This window comes from Pseudorasbora parva, chromosome 13 (assembly GCF_024679245.1).
Source record: "Pseudorasbora parva isolate DD20220531a chromosome 13, ASM2467924v1, whole genome shotgun sequence".
In the NCBI taxonomy this organism is placed as follows: domain Eukaryota; kingdom Metazoa; phylum Chordata; class Actinopteri; order Cypriniformes; family Gobionidae; genus Pseudorasbora; species Pseudorasbora parva.
Genome location: NC_090184.1, coordinates 18,153,029 through 18,168,376, shown reverse-complemented (window position 1 = coordinate 18,168,376; position 15,348 = coordinate 18,153,029). Strand labels below are relative to the sequence as shown.

Below are 15,348 nucleotides of genomic sequence, written 5' to 3'. Positions count from 1 at the left end.
CCTGTACATTCATTTCTACTGCTTCTGTTACACTTTTGTGGGAACCAATCATAGACTGGCTTTTCCACCTGGCACGCTATGGGCGGGTAGAACACGATGATGGATAGAGAAACGAGGGGTCTTTGCCTGTTGATCACGCCTCTTGTGGTCTGATTGGTTGAAGGACTATCCAATTGTGTACATAGATATTTGAATAATGCCAGTTGATCACGCCTCTTGTGCAGTAGAAAATACAGAGCAGACTTCCCAGACCAGTGTTCAATTTTAAATTGAGCTTGGTCTGGTGAAAGTCAGACAAATGTTTTAATACATTTGCAAAGATTTCAAACAAACTTCACATTGTCATTATGGGGTATTGTTTGTAGAATTAAAGGTGCACTATGTAGTATTTTTGCAGTAAAATATCCAAAAAGCACTAGGCCAGTGTTATATATATTTTGTTCAGTTGAGTACTTAAAATATTGCAAATGTTTCCAACTAATTGTAAATTGTGAGAAAATTGCTATTTTAACTAAGGACCGGGACGTTTCAGCATAGCGTTTGAGCAAGTCGCATGTCAATCGCGTCATATCTGCTTTCCCTCGGTTTTATTCTGCAGAAGGGCTTTTCTTCTGCACAGCACAGAGTACGTCATAACGCACAGAGTAACGTCATAACATAATTTTAAACACACTTAAATGTATCTAATATGATTAACAGAGCTGCTGGCTTTACCTTATAGTCATGACCGGAAAAAGCGGAAGTGCGCGCGCCCGGCGACTGTGTCCCGTCCCGTCATAATAAAAGTCCCGGTACTCGCAAGCCGTGTGCTTGTATAACAATCACTCCAGCGGCCGTGATCAGCTCCACAACACTCGGTCCTGCTCTGTTTTACACTACAGTAACGTTAATAACTGCATCCATGAACATTATTTCTGCCCGAGTCCTATTTTCCACCGACTGTGAGGTGATGACCACATTTCCCAAGATACTGCGCTCGCACGCCTTTGGGCACCCTCCAGTGGACGGAAAGTTGCATAGTGCACCTTTAAGGGAAAACATAATGAATTGATTCAATTTTGGAATAAAGCAGTAACATAACAAAATGTGGAAAAAGTGAAATGCTGTGAATACTTTACAGATGCAATGTAAAATATAGGCCGTGTGTGTAATGCAAATGTAAAAATGGCATATTTTTTTTGTTGTTTTAACCAGTTGTCATTTTATGCAAATAAATGCTCTAAATGATAATATTTTTATTTGAAATTAGGAAGAAAAATGTTCAGTACAAATCCAGTCTAACTGCTAATTTTGCAGTGGTCTCTTTTCAGATATAGATCCAAAGTTTTCAAAGCTAAGATCAAAACAACAGTAAATTTGCACAGACATGTCCAAAAATACAGTTTTCACTCCACTGCCCAGACATCTAGCAAGCTCTCAGACTCAATCTTATCTCTGACACTGACCATTCGGTCTGTGTCTATTTATTTTCAAGTGCTGTCACAGTTTTCAGCTGACTGATTCACAAACACCCACAGAGATGAAAGCTATTTTTGTTTTTATGTGGTTTAAGGTCATTGCAACCCTAAACTGATAATTTTGCAACTTGTTTGTATGTTTCTTTAGAGCCTTAATGTGAACTTTGTGTGTATGCAGGTTCAGAAAGATACACCAGTGTGTGACTTTATGAAGAGGCAGGGCGTGTTATCATGGGCTTCTTCAGACAACCCTGACCAGAGCAGCGATTCAGACTGTGAGGAACCAGACAAACACTCTTATAAGGTACACAAAACCACAGACCCAGTTTTAATAAAATGTAGATACAGTTGGATTTGGGATTTTTAATATTTATTTTTTATAATCATATAAGCCTATTAAGATTCATAGTACTCGCATACTCTCTGGACACTGGATCCTGAGTTCCAGTGAGATGAAAACCACAAACACTAACTCATAAACCTCATTCATCATTTACAGACACACAAACACAGACAAAACAGCCCTAAAACTACTACTCTTGAAGTGTACTTCTGTCTGCAAATTGCTGTTTCTGATTCTTCTGTTGCATTAGAACCTCTACCAAATATTGAGCACAGGTTTAGAATTTCCTCAGGGTTTAGCTTATCCTTACTGAACTTTTTTCAGGGTCATTTTTGTTTTACATGTTGAATTTTTTGAATGATTATTCAAGAGGTGTCTGTTAGCAGTACTATTACCAAACACCATGCAAGCAAGCTTCACTATTACAATGAGCTCATAATTTCCTTGCTCTTGGTGTTGAATTTGCCTGAAACCTGGGCATGAACGATACTTCAAATCATGTTACTGTCTTCTGTGATCAGAAGAGCATAAAACTTAATCATAAATAAGTGTTGCTTTCTAGACAATTATTTAGAAATCTGAGCATGAAACATATAGTTTCATACATATTATTAAAATATGTATCATGTTGTTTTATTGCAATTAAAAAAATGTAAAATAAATATTTGAGCATTTATATACATTCATAAAATATGTTATGTCACAAGACATAAATATGATCAAAAACAGCGTTCAAAACGTTTGGGTTGGTAAGATTTTTATTTTTATTTTTTATGAATCTCACCAAGATCAGAAATACGGTTTAAAATATGTTATTATTTCATAATATTTTTAATATAATTTATCCCTTTGATGGCAAAGCTGAATTTGCAGCATCATTACTCCAGTCTTCTTGTAGATTTGATGCTTTAGAACTTTTTGATCCTCTTTTTTCAGGATTATTTGATGAGAAAGTTGAATATATATATATATATATATATATATATATATATATATATATATATATATATATATATATATATATATATATTATTTATTTATTATTATTATTATTTTTTTTTTTTATTATTATTATTATTATTATTTTTTTTTTTTTTTTTTTTTTTACTTATAAGTAAAAAAGAAAAAAGTTATTGTCCAGCTAAAGTAAGTTGTTGATTGATTCATTTCTGTTGTAAAAAAATCATTAAATATTAACTTAAAAAATACAACAAACCCCTCTCCATAACAACTATCTGGTCTTAGGATATCAGTAGTGACATACAAACTTAATCTACTGATCAGATTTGGGAGACTATTACATCATCCTCAAAAAAACAACCATCGGATGACTCATTGGAAACTGCTCCATAAACTCGACTTGTCCCCCTCAAAACATTTCTATATGCATTTGTCATCATCCCTGAATTGTAATGTATGCCCTCAGAGTGCACTTGGTAGATATTTTTTTTAAAATCTGGTAATGGCCTGCACTTTCTCCATTCTAGTCTCAGCTTGCTCTTGGCATATCCTGTTAGATAAGGATGTGGTTTTGGCTACAGAACTTTTCTTCTTAACCCTTAAATGCATGACTGTTTCACCAAACATTCTTATATATTTTAGTCTTTAGTGACCCGTATCTATATCTAACATGGATAGGTCTCTACCTGTCACGATTATATATAAAACTGATGATATTAGAGTAACAATTACAGAAGAATAAAATAAAGCAAATTCGTTACCTTTTGGAGCTTGGAAGGGTTCAGTTTGATCAGATGTTTTACACCATCATCACTGTCCTCGTCAGAGCTCGTTTACCAGTACATTCAGCTAGGGCTGAACGATAAATCGTTACCGTATCTATATCTAGATATGAACGTTCAAGATATTACTATCGGAAAAAGCAACGATATAGTCGATATAGATTTCCCTTCTCTGCGCTCGCCCTGCATACAACTCTGGCAGTCACAACAAACATCAGTTTTGGATTTACAACCTCTGTTTACAACACGTGAATTCATCCACTTCTCCCGAAATACTAAGTAAAAGTAAGTAGCTGGTGAACTGGGAATAGAATAGAGTAAACATTGAAGTTACTTACACAATGTGTATCTGATATAAAGAAAACGTGTCGAATAATTATAATGGAAAGGATTATTATTACCTCTTTCTTGGACATCAGTGTGTATTTTACAAACTCTAAATGTATTGTTTTTTAGAGAAATGCTTGGTTTTCACCAAACACGTAGTCATATCGTATTGTATCGATTTTGAGATATCTGGCATGAAAATCGAGATATGAAATTTTGTCCTTATCTTTCAGCCCTACATTCAGCATCTGGCTCATATTCACCATTTCACACATATTCTCATTTTCAAAGTCTTCAAAATAAATATTTAGATCACTGACAGTTTCCTCACCAGATCCACCATGAAGTGAGAGTGAAACTTAGCCTGACAAGCCAGACCCACATCTAGATGTTTGGTCTGGAAACTCACCACTGACAGGGCTCAATCGATAATAAACGGATTTCTTTCAAACTCCCTCTGCACGCAACTGGATGGCGCTACAACCAACCAGACCAACGAAGAAGGTGAAGCAGAGCTAGTTGACAGATTAAACTTTCACCGTATCCGGTCGGCAAATCTCCGAACACATCTTCCCTTTTTAAGAATGACTTCAGTGCTTTTCTTTGTTCTTTTCTCAGTGAAAAGCTTAACTTCAAGTCTTCCAGAGTCGCAGTCAAAGCTGATTCTGTGTTTACTAGTAGCACGCAAGCCCCACCCATCGACTCTATACACGATGTGGTTTGCCTGACCAGAGTTTGGATTTTACAGCTCAGAAGGTAGTGAGAATTGCTAGACGACACTCGCGGCAGATTAGATTTGCTGCCGCTAGGGTGCGTCTAGATTTCTAGGCTAAAGTGACACTAGTATTGGATGTGTTCAGTACTTGCTCTGCAGTAAATCTAAAGCTAAGCCACTTTAAATTTTGCAGATTGTAATCAATAGATTAGATTATATAATTTTGTTTTCTGTCTGAGGTTGTTGAAACGTCACTATCATTGTGTATCAGATATTGCCACCTTATGGGATAAAGGTGAATTGCACCTATTTCGTCATTATAGATTAAAGGTGTCATGAACTGGCTTTTTTATTTATACTGTTGTCTGAGGTCAACTAAGGATCTTTGTGTGGTTTTTACATTCAAAAACATCACAACCAATAAGTAATAGGATATTTTCAACACCGGTTTTGAGGCTCTTTCCAAAACACTGGGTTTTGGTTGGCGTGACGCACTGGAGACTCGTAAGTAAACGCTAGGCTAGGATTGGATAAGATTTGCATATTTAATGAGCTTAAGCTTCACTGTCAGTTCACGAGGGAGAGGAGAGATTAAGGGAGAAGCGGCCACCGGAAGGATTTTCTCGATCACAGGGCTCGTAAACGTCTTTATCAAACAAACACAATGATTTATTTCTCATCGACCCACGATTGATTGGACTATTATTTTTATATTACACGTAGCCCACATGTTCGGTTGATATAAGCGTGAACCGCGCGTACACACACACATGCACGCATGCCACCCTTCATATGTCAAGTCGAGAGAGACAATTGCACAGATCAAGAACGGAATATAATGAGATTCATCTGCCTGCCGGGCTTTGCGAGCCCTGGCCCATACGTCTCTGTGTCCAGCGTGTTAAAGGTATGCTCTGTTAGACACGCACACATAAGCAAAACATTCTATATCAATGCAATACTATTACATATAAAAACACGTTTTACTCACATAAGTGTGCTGCACCTGTTGGATCCAAATCCAGCATCGACCAGAGATTTGTTTACAAACGATTCCGCAGTGAACTGAAGTGAACATGTCTTCCCCACGTGAGCTGGAACTTGATTAAAAATAAAGTTCAACCACTTATTCTTAATATTAGGATCCAAAGTAAGCTCATGCAGCGACTGTGTTCTTCCCCAACCAGGAATAGCGCAATATCTTGCCATCCTCCTCAGCATGTTTATTGTTGTTGACCACCTAGCACGAGCTGATCACCTCTTTGAGTCGGTGGGCGGGGCTACTGCATTAGACGTGCTGTAGGGGCGGTGTTTCGTTGCGCTAAAAGTGAAGTGAAAGGAAGCACAAGATCGTTTGCTGGGCCTGGTGTCTATAAAAGCTTTTCTTTGACTAACAAGGAAGATTTTAGCTCTGAAACTTACAGGATATTCTTATATTACCATGACCTTTTATTTATCTAAAGCCCAAGCGAAAGTTGATTTCTCAATTCATCACCCCTTTATTACTGTGCACAAAATAGTACAATCTTCCACACCTCGGGTCGTTAGTGACCCTATACAATTTTGGCCAAAAACTAGTGGAGAAACAGGCATTCAATTATAATTTTTTTGTTATATTGTTTAAAATAGATTGATTGAGGAATACTAAGAAGGTTGATGTCTAACTTAAAAAAATGAATGAGGAGGAGGGTAGTGAATGATGTCCCGGGTTGCTAAAGACCAGAGGTATGCATTTAAGGGTTAAATAACTTTTCTAAAGGGTCCTGCACACTGGGCGATTTTTTTTTTTTCAAAATCCTTTGCAAATGTTGATTCTCAGACTGTACGAACATAATCCCCGATGTAAGCCATGTCACACTGTAAGATCTCAGGTGTCATCAATGTCAGACTGTACGATAGTCAAGGCGAGCTAAAAACGGACGCACACAAGAAAACTTGTCCGGAGTTTTATATCATCAATGAATGACGCGTTCAGTGACAGTGAGCTGCATTACACGCGGGACTTAAAGGTCCACAACGCGCCGCAATATTCAATGTGTTGACGTGATTTCCCCTGAAACGGCTTCAGCTGTTAGCAGCTGGACCCTTTTTTGAAACCCTGGCACCCTTTTTTGAAACAGCCAATAGCGTGTCGTTAATAGACAGTTTGACTAGAGCTCAAGAGCGGACCTTCTCTCTCTGTTTGGTAAAGCCAGTTTCCTCTAACACTGTTTACCATCATAATCTCCTCTATATCGCTTTGAAATGCAGCATTCTGTGCAGAATTCAAATGGGTCGATATGTTTGTTGTCTGCGCGGACTCGCGCATATGTCTCCGCGCTGTGCTCTCGTGTCTGTAATCTAAATTTAGACCAGAGCCGTTGGGGTGTGTGCGCTGCTGCGGTGTGTGAAACTAACGTGAAAACAGACTTTATTCAGACATATATTTGAATCGTTTCCTATCACATATATAGTGTGCTATGTGCCTTTCACCATGTAGGAATTAGTAAATGTGTGTTAACAACTGACCGATTTCAGCTTCAGCAGTGTAGGGGGCGGGCTTTAGATTCTAGAGCGCATTTTTGATTGGACAGAAGATTTGACGAGAAAGTGAAGTCTGCGATGATGTCACCAAAATCTGAGATTCGTTTTAGCGAAAGTGGGAGACTGTAAATTTTGAATGCTTATATCTCCTAAATGCACATTTTGTCATAGTTTTGGAACATACAAGCTTATTCATAACTTTAAGGCTAACATGGTCATACTAAAAGCTAAAAAACTTGAATTTTGATTTCAGTGGACCTTTAAAGGTGAATGAGTTGAAACAATATGTTAAATTGTTCTCTAAAATCTGAATAGAGGGTATGTGGCTTATTTAAGGTCAAACATTGTCCAGATACAGTTTTACAGGTCCTTACAACCCTAGAAATTGTCCCTAGGATGTAATGCTCTGGTTTTGCCTTATTTGGAAGGGCCATGAATATTAATGCAGAGTTCGGCTCTGATTGGCTGTTTCACTCCAGGGCTGCTCAATGACAGCTAACACATCTATACAATCCGTCATGGCAATGATTTTTATAATGATAGCTTCTCAACTTTGAATCACGAACTGAACTGGGCACGTAAATATATTGTTTACAGTAACGTTACAGTTTGACAGTAGGGTACTGATTTATTTAGCCAAACAAAGTAATGTAGAAGCCACTCAAAAATAGTCATGTCATGTTTACTACTCACCCGCTGCAAAATAATCATACTTCAGTTCTCAAAAATGTATATTTATTTCAAGCTGCTGTCCGTAACTTCAAGATTTACAAATATTATACAATGATAATGTACATGAATCCATTTTCCAAACCATGTTTTTGTCTTACCCTGAATCATTATGGTACACTTATAATAAGTGTTTATGTTGGGACTGTTTCAGGCCAGACTGGTAGGTACCGCTGCGGAGGAGCACAGCCCCTGTGTGACCCGCCATAGACATAAACTGAGAGAAGTAGCTCCGGCTGCAATGTTCTTCCGCAAGACACGTGCAGTTCTGTTTATTAACCCATAGAGCGCAAAAAGTTAGGGACTGCAGCTTTAACAAATTGACTAGAAGCCTTGTCAAATGACTATCGTTTCAACTTAGATGGTGAAGAAGGTGACATTAGCTACAAGAATCGACTGAGCGATCTGTAAGCAACTAAACAGTAGTAGTAAACATAGTTAGTTTCTGAGTTGTGTTTTAATGATGAAATATAGGCTAATTTAGATTTCAATCCGTCAAAAGGGATCAACATACGTATCTACTGTTGTATTTTATGACAACACTGGCAGGAAATAATATTAACCTTTGTCATTTGACAAACTGTTATATGAGTTACTTGGAGTTTCCAATTGTTACTTTAGCCTCTTGCGTTCAATCTAGACAACACAGGATATTATCGTACTGTTGTCTTACTAAGAAATTTCCAATTTAATCCGAAATGGGTTCGACAGTCAATGAGTGGATAAAATCACTACTTACTGCTTGCATGAATAGGGCTGAAATCGGCCCTTTCTTCAGTATCAGACGCTGAGCGAATCCTGCTATATTGCCCCAGGTTAGAAAGACTCTCCGTGGTGAAATGGGCCAAGCAAACGAACAACTCTGAATTAAATTGTTGCGGTATCTGATTGTAAATAAACATCAACCATGACTGTTGACATTGTTTATCTGTGGGAAGGCTATGAAAAGTCCTCACATCCTTTGCACAGCCTGGAACGTGACATTTATTTCCATGATCTGCCATTTTTGCTTTCTTCGCATGACACTTGTTTATCTGCTGAACTCCCGACGGCTGCACACTGTGTAGTTTCGCCTGACAATGAACATGGTCTGACATGCAAATGTTGGGGGCGTACATATTAAGGATCTCAGCAATTGCGTCACAGTTGCCGTTATGTTGAAAATAGCCCATTTTTCCGTGGTGTTTTTCACAAACAAGATTTACATATGAAGGAGGAGGTAATGGTGTTGGTCATACTCACTGTATGTGATGTCCATGTATTGAACTCTTGTTATTTAACTATGGCAAGGTTAATTAAATGTTTCATTCTAGGGCTTTTTTCATTCTTTAAATGGTGGTTACAAAGAAATCTCTAGCTCTCTTTTTGATCATAGTTTGTCTTGAAAAACCAAGATATTTGACGGTCGTTGTAGGCGAAGTCACACTGCAGCGGTCATTAATCGGCTGCTGGTGAACATGTCAAGCTAACGATCAAAGACGTCAGATTTTAGCCTAGGATCAGAGGAATCTTTGTCAAAAAATGTCAACAGTCATGGTTGATGTTTATTATTGAACAAAAAGCACTGGTTTTGGTTTTGTCGGGGGAAAAGCAGAGCGTTTCAGTGTTAATGCTTGCGGTTGCCAGTTTTCAGTAATTCAAATCCCCCAATCAGAGCTTCTCTGGAAAAGGAACACTTATACTATCTGGTGTTTTACCTAAACGTGCAATCTGGCAACCATATGCACGCAAGCTCTCGAAACATCCTAGGGACAATTTCTAGGGATGTAAATGGACCTGTAAAACTGTATCTGGACAATTTTTGCCCTTAAATAAGCCACATACCGCCTCTATGTAGATATCAGAGAACAATTTAACATATTGTTTCAACTCATTCTAGGGCACCTTTAACTTTTTCCACTGACAATATATATATTGCAATTCTTGTTTTGCTCTGTATAATTCTACCTATCTAAACAACTGATTTATTGGAAATACATTTTTAACACAATGTAAATGTGTTTACTGTCTTTAATGCCCAAACAACATCTGTCTCCTAGCTAATAATAACCTTTGCATATTTTCTCGCTGTCCTCTACCCTTCTGCTGTCTTTTCTCTTTCTCTCTGCTTTATAGTTGAGTCAGCCGTCTCAGTGCCCAGAGCTGCTGTTCTTTCTCTGTAGTTTATTGAGTGTCCAGCTGAGAGCTCTGTGCTGGGCGCTAGAAAGCCTTCATTTTCTCCCCACACCCATTACAGGTTAGTACACACACACAAAGTCTGACCTCTGGCCAAACAATGCTGTTGCCATGTGTGATGAGTAAGTGTATTTTGGCAAGATCACTTACTTCACACTGAGTGTGTTTATAACCTGAATTTCTTTTATTTTAGAGAGCGACTGTTTGGACCAACTACACGCACACTTGAAGAACCGAGCTCAACTGGACAAAGCGCACTATGGTACAAAACAATAACACACTTTTCCTTTTCCACTCACCAGCATGAAGCTAAAGCAGAGGTTTTCAAGCTTTGATGCCAAGGACCCCCAAACACGATTAACCGTTTATGAAAGGACCCCCTTCCTAAAATTCGTCTCTATATTTTTAAATATGAAAAAAACATTTAAACTTTTATATAAATGTTACATTATAAATGAAAAATATTGTTTCCAAACTTAAAGGGTTAGTTCACCTAAAAATTAAAATTCTGTCATTAATTACTTACCCTAATATCGTTCGACACCCGTAAGACCTCTGTTCATCTTCGGAACACAAATGAAGATATTTTTGTTGAAATCTGATGGCTCAGAAAGGCCTTCATTGACACCAATGTCATTTCCTCTCTCAAGACCCATAAAAGGCACTAAAGACGTTGTTACAAAGTCCATCTCACTACAGAGTCTGTACAATAATTTTATGAAGCAACGAGAATATATTTTTTTGCGCAAAAAAAAAATGAAATAACGACTTGTATTGTGATGGGCCGATTTCAAAACAAAGATTTGAATGGTTATGAATCAGCGCATCGATTCATGATTCAGATCGTCGCGTGCCAAACTGCTGAAATCACGTGACTTTGGCGATCCGTGTAATGTTAAGTGTATAAAAGGTCATCGTAATATAAGTATATCCTGTAAGTTTCAGAGCTGAAAACTTCCTTTTTAGTCAAAGAAAATCTTTTATTGACAGCTGGCTCATCAAACGAGAGATCTGCGAATTTGCCTTCCTGGGACAACAGACAGCAGCCTCACGCCGCCTCAAAAGAAGACGACAAACGCCTAATTCTGTAGCCCTGCCCACCGATTCGCGCATTATAGCTAAATAACATATGCCTACGTGGTGCTAAACTGGATTGAACTACCAAGAAAGAAACATGCCGTAGAAGAATACAAAATAGTGCACAGTGCCTGTTTGTGGAAGAACACAGTCCCTGCATAAGCTTCCTTCGGATTCCAGTATTAAGAATGCGGTTGAACTTTATTTATTTTTAATGAAGTTCAAGCTCACGTGGGGAAGCTATTGCGTTTTGGTTCACTTCATTTCACTGCAAATTCTTTTGTAAACGAGACTCTATGTTGGAGACTATCTATATTCTATATTGGATCTGACGGAAAAGGTGCAACACACGTATGTAAGTACACTCTAAATAATGCTGGGTTGTTTTTAAACCCAAAATGCTGGGTTAAGATTGTTAGGTAATTTTTGTCGGTTTATTTGATCACATTTTAAACACCATTGGGTAGTTTCAAATTTCCAGTCGTTGGGTTAAACCTGCTGGGTCGCAATGCTTGGGTGATTCTACCCAGCGCTTGGTTGTTTCACGTGCTTCCCGCCTTGATTCGTTTAAATTCGCTCCCAAACTGTCATTTTGAAAGTACAATGCAAAAGGCAAAGCCACTGGTTGCAGATGTTTTAAGATAAGTTCATAAGTTTTCATTAATAATAATTTTAATTAGCATAATTATAGGTTTTTTTTTCTTCTTCGCTGCAACAATTCTTAAGCTTACATGACATTAAGACGACGAAAGTTTTACCTCAGAATCCGATGCAATGTACTAACTCGTGTTAGTTTAGGTAACTTAGGCATGTGAGACGATAGATTAATACAGTTTGTGATTACACGGAACCATGATCCGCTTACGAAAATTAACCATTGTTTTGTGTAGGGATGTCACAAGTACCGGTACTTCAGTACCAAGTACATACTGAAATTTAAAAAAGTAGACTATATTCGGTCCCACAGCTGCGCTCAGTTGCGTCACGCAGGGCTCCAGACTGTAGCCAAATATGTCTGTATATATTAAATACTATATAAATATTACTCTTCCATGTTTTGCGTCTCTGTGGGAATGACGGGGACGCGTGCGTACACACGCGTGTCACACGCTGTCTTTTAGCCTCTGCCGTGTCACTGAGGACATGATAATTTACCGTTTTATTTGAGAAAACTGTCATATCATGAACACAGACACTCAAAGGTCACGGCAACCCGTCAAATTAAAAGTTTAATTTAAACGTGAATAAATGGACAGAATATATTAGGTTTTAGTTGTCATTGTTGCCAATTTTAACACATTTGTGTGTTGCACCATTTGTCAAGCAATAAAAATGATTGTTTTAACCGTCTAAACTAGGGCTGGGCGATATGACGATGATATCATATATCGACGATGTCTCGCAAATATGTCGATATCGATAACAGTCAGTGTTATCAGACGATAATCGACATCATAAAAATGACGACTGATAAACTCACAGGACATTGCTTTGCCAAATTCATTATAAATAGTAGTTACCATACACTCACCTTTTTAGTGTTTTTGATGCATAACTACAGTAGCCTATATGTGTTAAAACAAAACATTGAATTATGGATAAGACGTTGGTTGTGTTTTCATTATACACGCGCAAAGAGAAGCACATTGGCTTGGCTAAATGTTTTAAAACGCTCTAAAAATATTATTTCCTATTAGGCTAAATTATAAATATAATAGCCTATTAATAATACAAACATTAATCAAACATGGAAACCTGGAAAACATTTAAAATAGCCTACTTACGCTAAAAATAAAACGAGAGAGAAACCTTTGGGGGAAAAAATAGCTCAACGAAAAGAAAAAAAAAGCTCAACCTTAAACGGTTGAAAATGTCTATAAAAGCTAACCATAGGCCTGTATTTTAAATACTATAAAATAAAGGTGTTAGAATAAAATTATTATAATATAAAAAATGAAAGAAAAATATATTAAAGTGAAGTAAAAATGCGCGCTAAACTCACAGTTCGTGCAGTGATGGAGCGCAGTTCTGAACAGAAACGCATGAGCTGCTCGCGTCAACACTGCACTTTGCTTAATTAAATATTTTCGTTTCGAATGGTTTCGTTTAAAAGTGGACATTTTAAGCTTTATATGCGCATACGTCTGTGAGGCAAGTAGCCTGCTGCATTTCGGTTTATTTATGAGACACGCGCTCCAGTTCATTAGAAATTAAAGCGATCACTCCGGCGACTTCGACACGTCTTCCATTTGCATATTATTTATTAAACCCAGGCAATTGGCCAAAGAAACCTTTATTAAAATTAAGATACAATTTAAACAAAACGAAAGAATGCTTTCTACAAAACAAAACTTAATATTAAACTAAATATAACCACCAAAAGCATTTCTAACTCACTTATCATAATCAGATGAAATGTAAAAATACTATTATAATAGGCCTATTCAAACATAATATGCAAAAAGAAAGAAGACCAATATTGTTTAATGGCTACAACAAAGTGAGCTACAGATAAATGTCTGAGCTGGATTTAATTATTTAACAGGTGAGCGGAGTCAAGCCAAATCAGCTTTATTTATTATATAGTTCTTTTACAATGACGATTGTTTCAAAGCAGCTTCACAGTGTTAAACAGGACAATATTGCAGCAAAATTTGATTTCCAGTCGTTCTGGGAAAACAGTGATGTTATCAGCTTATTTCGTTAATTTTAGTTTTAACATGAGTCACACCGGTCCGCTTCGCTCATTACATGCTCGTTCTCATAATTACAGTTAATGTGCCGGGCCGGGCAAGGCTCGGACACAACGAGCACAAGCTCCGGTAGGGTCGGGCTTGATTTTTTGAGCACGATCTAAGCTCTAATTGACATTTAATGTGTCATTGCCGCTCGACCACATATCCGTCGTCTTTGAGAAGCGGCTGCAGAGCGGAAACGAGGCCGCTACTGCTGGGTATAGTGTAGCCTACGTGAATATGGCTGCGGAGGGTTCACTTTCTTTCTTTTTTTTCTTCTTCTTTTTTTTTGCACAGCCTGCAGATAGCCTCTGTTGGATCCACTGGTTCACCATTTGCATTTGGTTTAAATCCATAATACTGCCAAATTACTAATGTACATCTTTTCTTGGATATTAAGCGTTGTCCTCCATTTTGTGCCTGGAAAATTTTGTGGCGCGCAGGGGAGTGGGCGGGATCAGTGCGGAGTAGATGATATTATCGGATATCGCAATGTTTTTGAAGGCGATTATCGCCCCCCAAAAATTAACATATCGCCCAGCCCTAGTCTAAACCTGCATTCTTCATTTGTTCTTTCATGATTGTCTAGTTGTACAGTAGGCTAATGCACAGGAGAAATTTTAAGAACAACCCAGCAAGAATAACCCAGAATAGCAAATCCATTAATGGTAAAAAATTGACTACATTTTGGGTTTTCTCAACAGCCCAGCCTGCTGGGTTAAAATGCCACTGGGTTAATTTAACCCAGCATGTGTTCCGTCCAATATTTACCCAGCGCTGAGTTGTCAATTGGGTTGTTTTTAACCCAGCCATTTTTTGAGTGTAAAAAATGTTTTTATATGTGATAGTATTGCAATGTTACAGATGGTTTAATGTCTACTGATTATGTGTACGTGTCTAACTAAACAAAATTAATGATAACTGACCACGCTGTCACAGGCTTTGTATCTGAGATATTGTTAGTTCGGGATCAGACTCTGGGTCGAACATGTATTGGCAAATCATTGGGGTTGCCATTTTTCCACACTGGAGGTTTTCAAAACAATTCCCCAGATGCACTGACTCACTCAGTTTTTAGTTTTAAAAGTCCACTGCTATGTTTCAGGAGCTAGGCTTAAAACCAGGGTACAAAATAGCCTATTACTTATTCACTATGGTGTATTTGAATGTAAAAAACACAAAAGTCATAAGCTGACCTCAGACAACAGTATACACATTTTTAAAAAACGAGTTAATTCCCTCTTTAAGCATCTCTCCTCTTCAAGATCATTAAAAGAGAATAAATGAAGTGGCTTTAACCGTTACAGACTACATAGATGCTGACAGCTTCACTTCAGCTGCTGATGCGTTATCTTTAATGTATTATTAATCCCGCTGTATTTACTGACTTATGAATCATTGCTCTGTTACTGGGTAATCTAACTGCTGAAGACTAGAGCCTTGATGTTTTATAATAGAGTTTCTGCAGATCAAATTGTGTTCCGGCATTATTAAATAATACTGAAGTCTTTGTGTCATGAGATGC

The 15,348-nt window shown here is 37.7% G+C and overlaps 1 protein-coding gene across 6 annotated transcripts in view; it reads left to right on the top strand.

Moving 5' to 3' along the window:
• The window catches only part of gpat2 (glycerol-3-phosphate acyltransferase 2, mitochondrial), a 97,032-nt gene that overhangs the window by 80,786 nt on the left and 898 nt on the right, over positions 1–15,348 (top strand). For all 6 annotated transcript variants that reach the window (XM_067413338.1, XM_067413336.1, XM_067413337.1 and 3 more), the window contains 3 exons: positions 1,636–1,761; positions 9,952–10,072; positions 10,205–10,273. In XM_067413338.1, the coding sequence (XP_067269439.1) occupies positions 1,636–1,761; positions 9,952–10,072; positions 10,205–10,273 (316 nt within the window). The remainder of the gene's footprint in view (positions 1–1,635; positions 1,762–9,951; positions 10,073–10,204; positions 10,274–15,348) is intronic.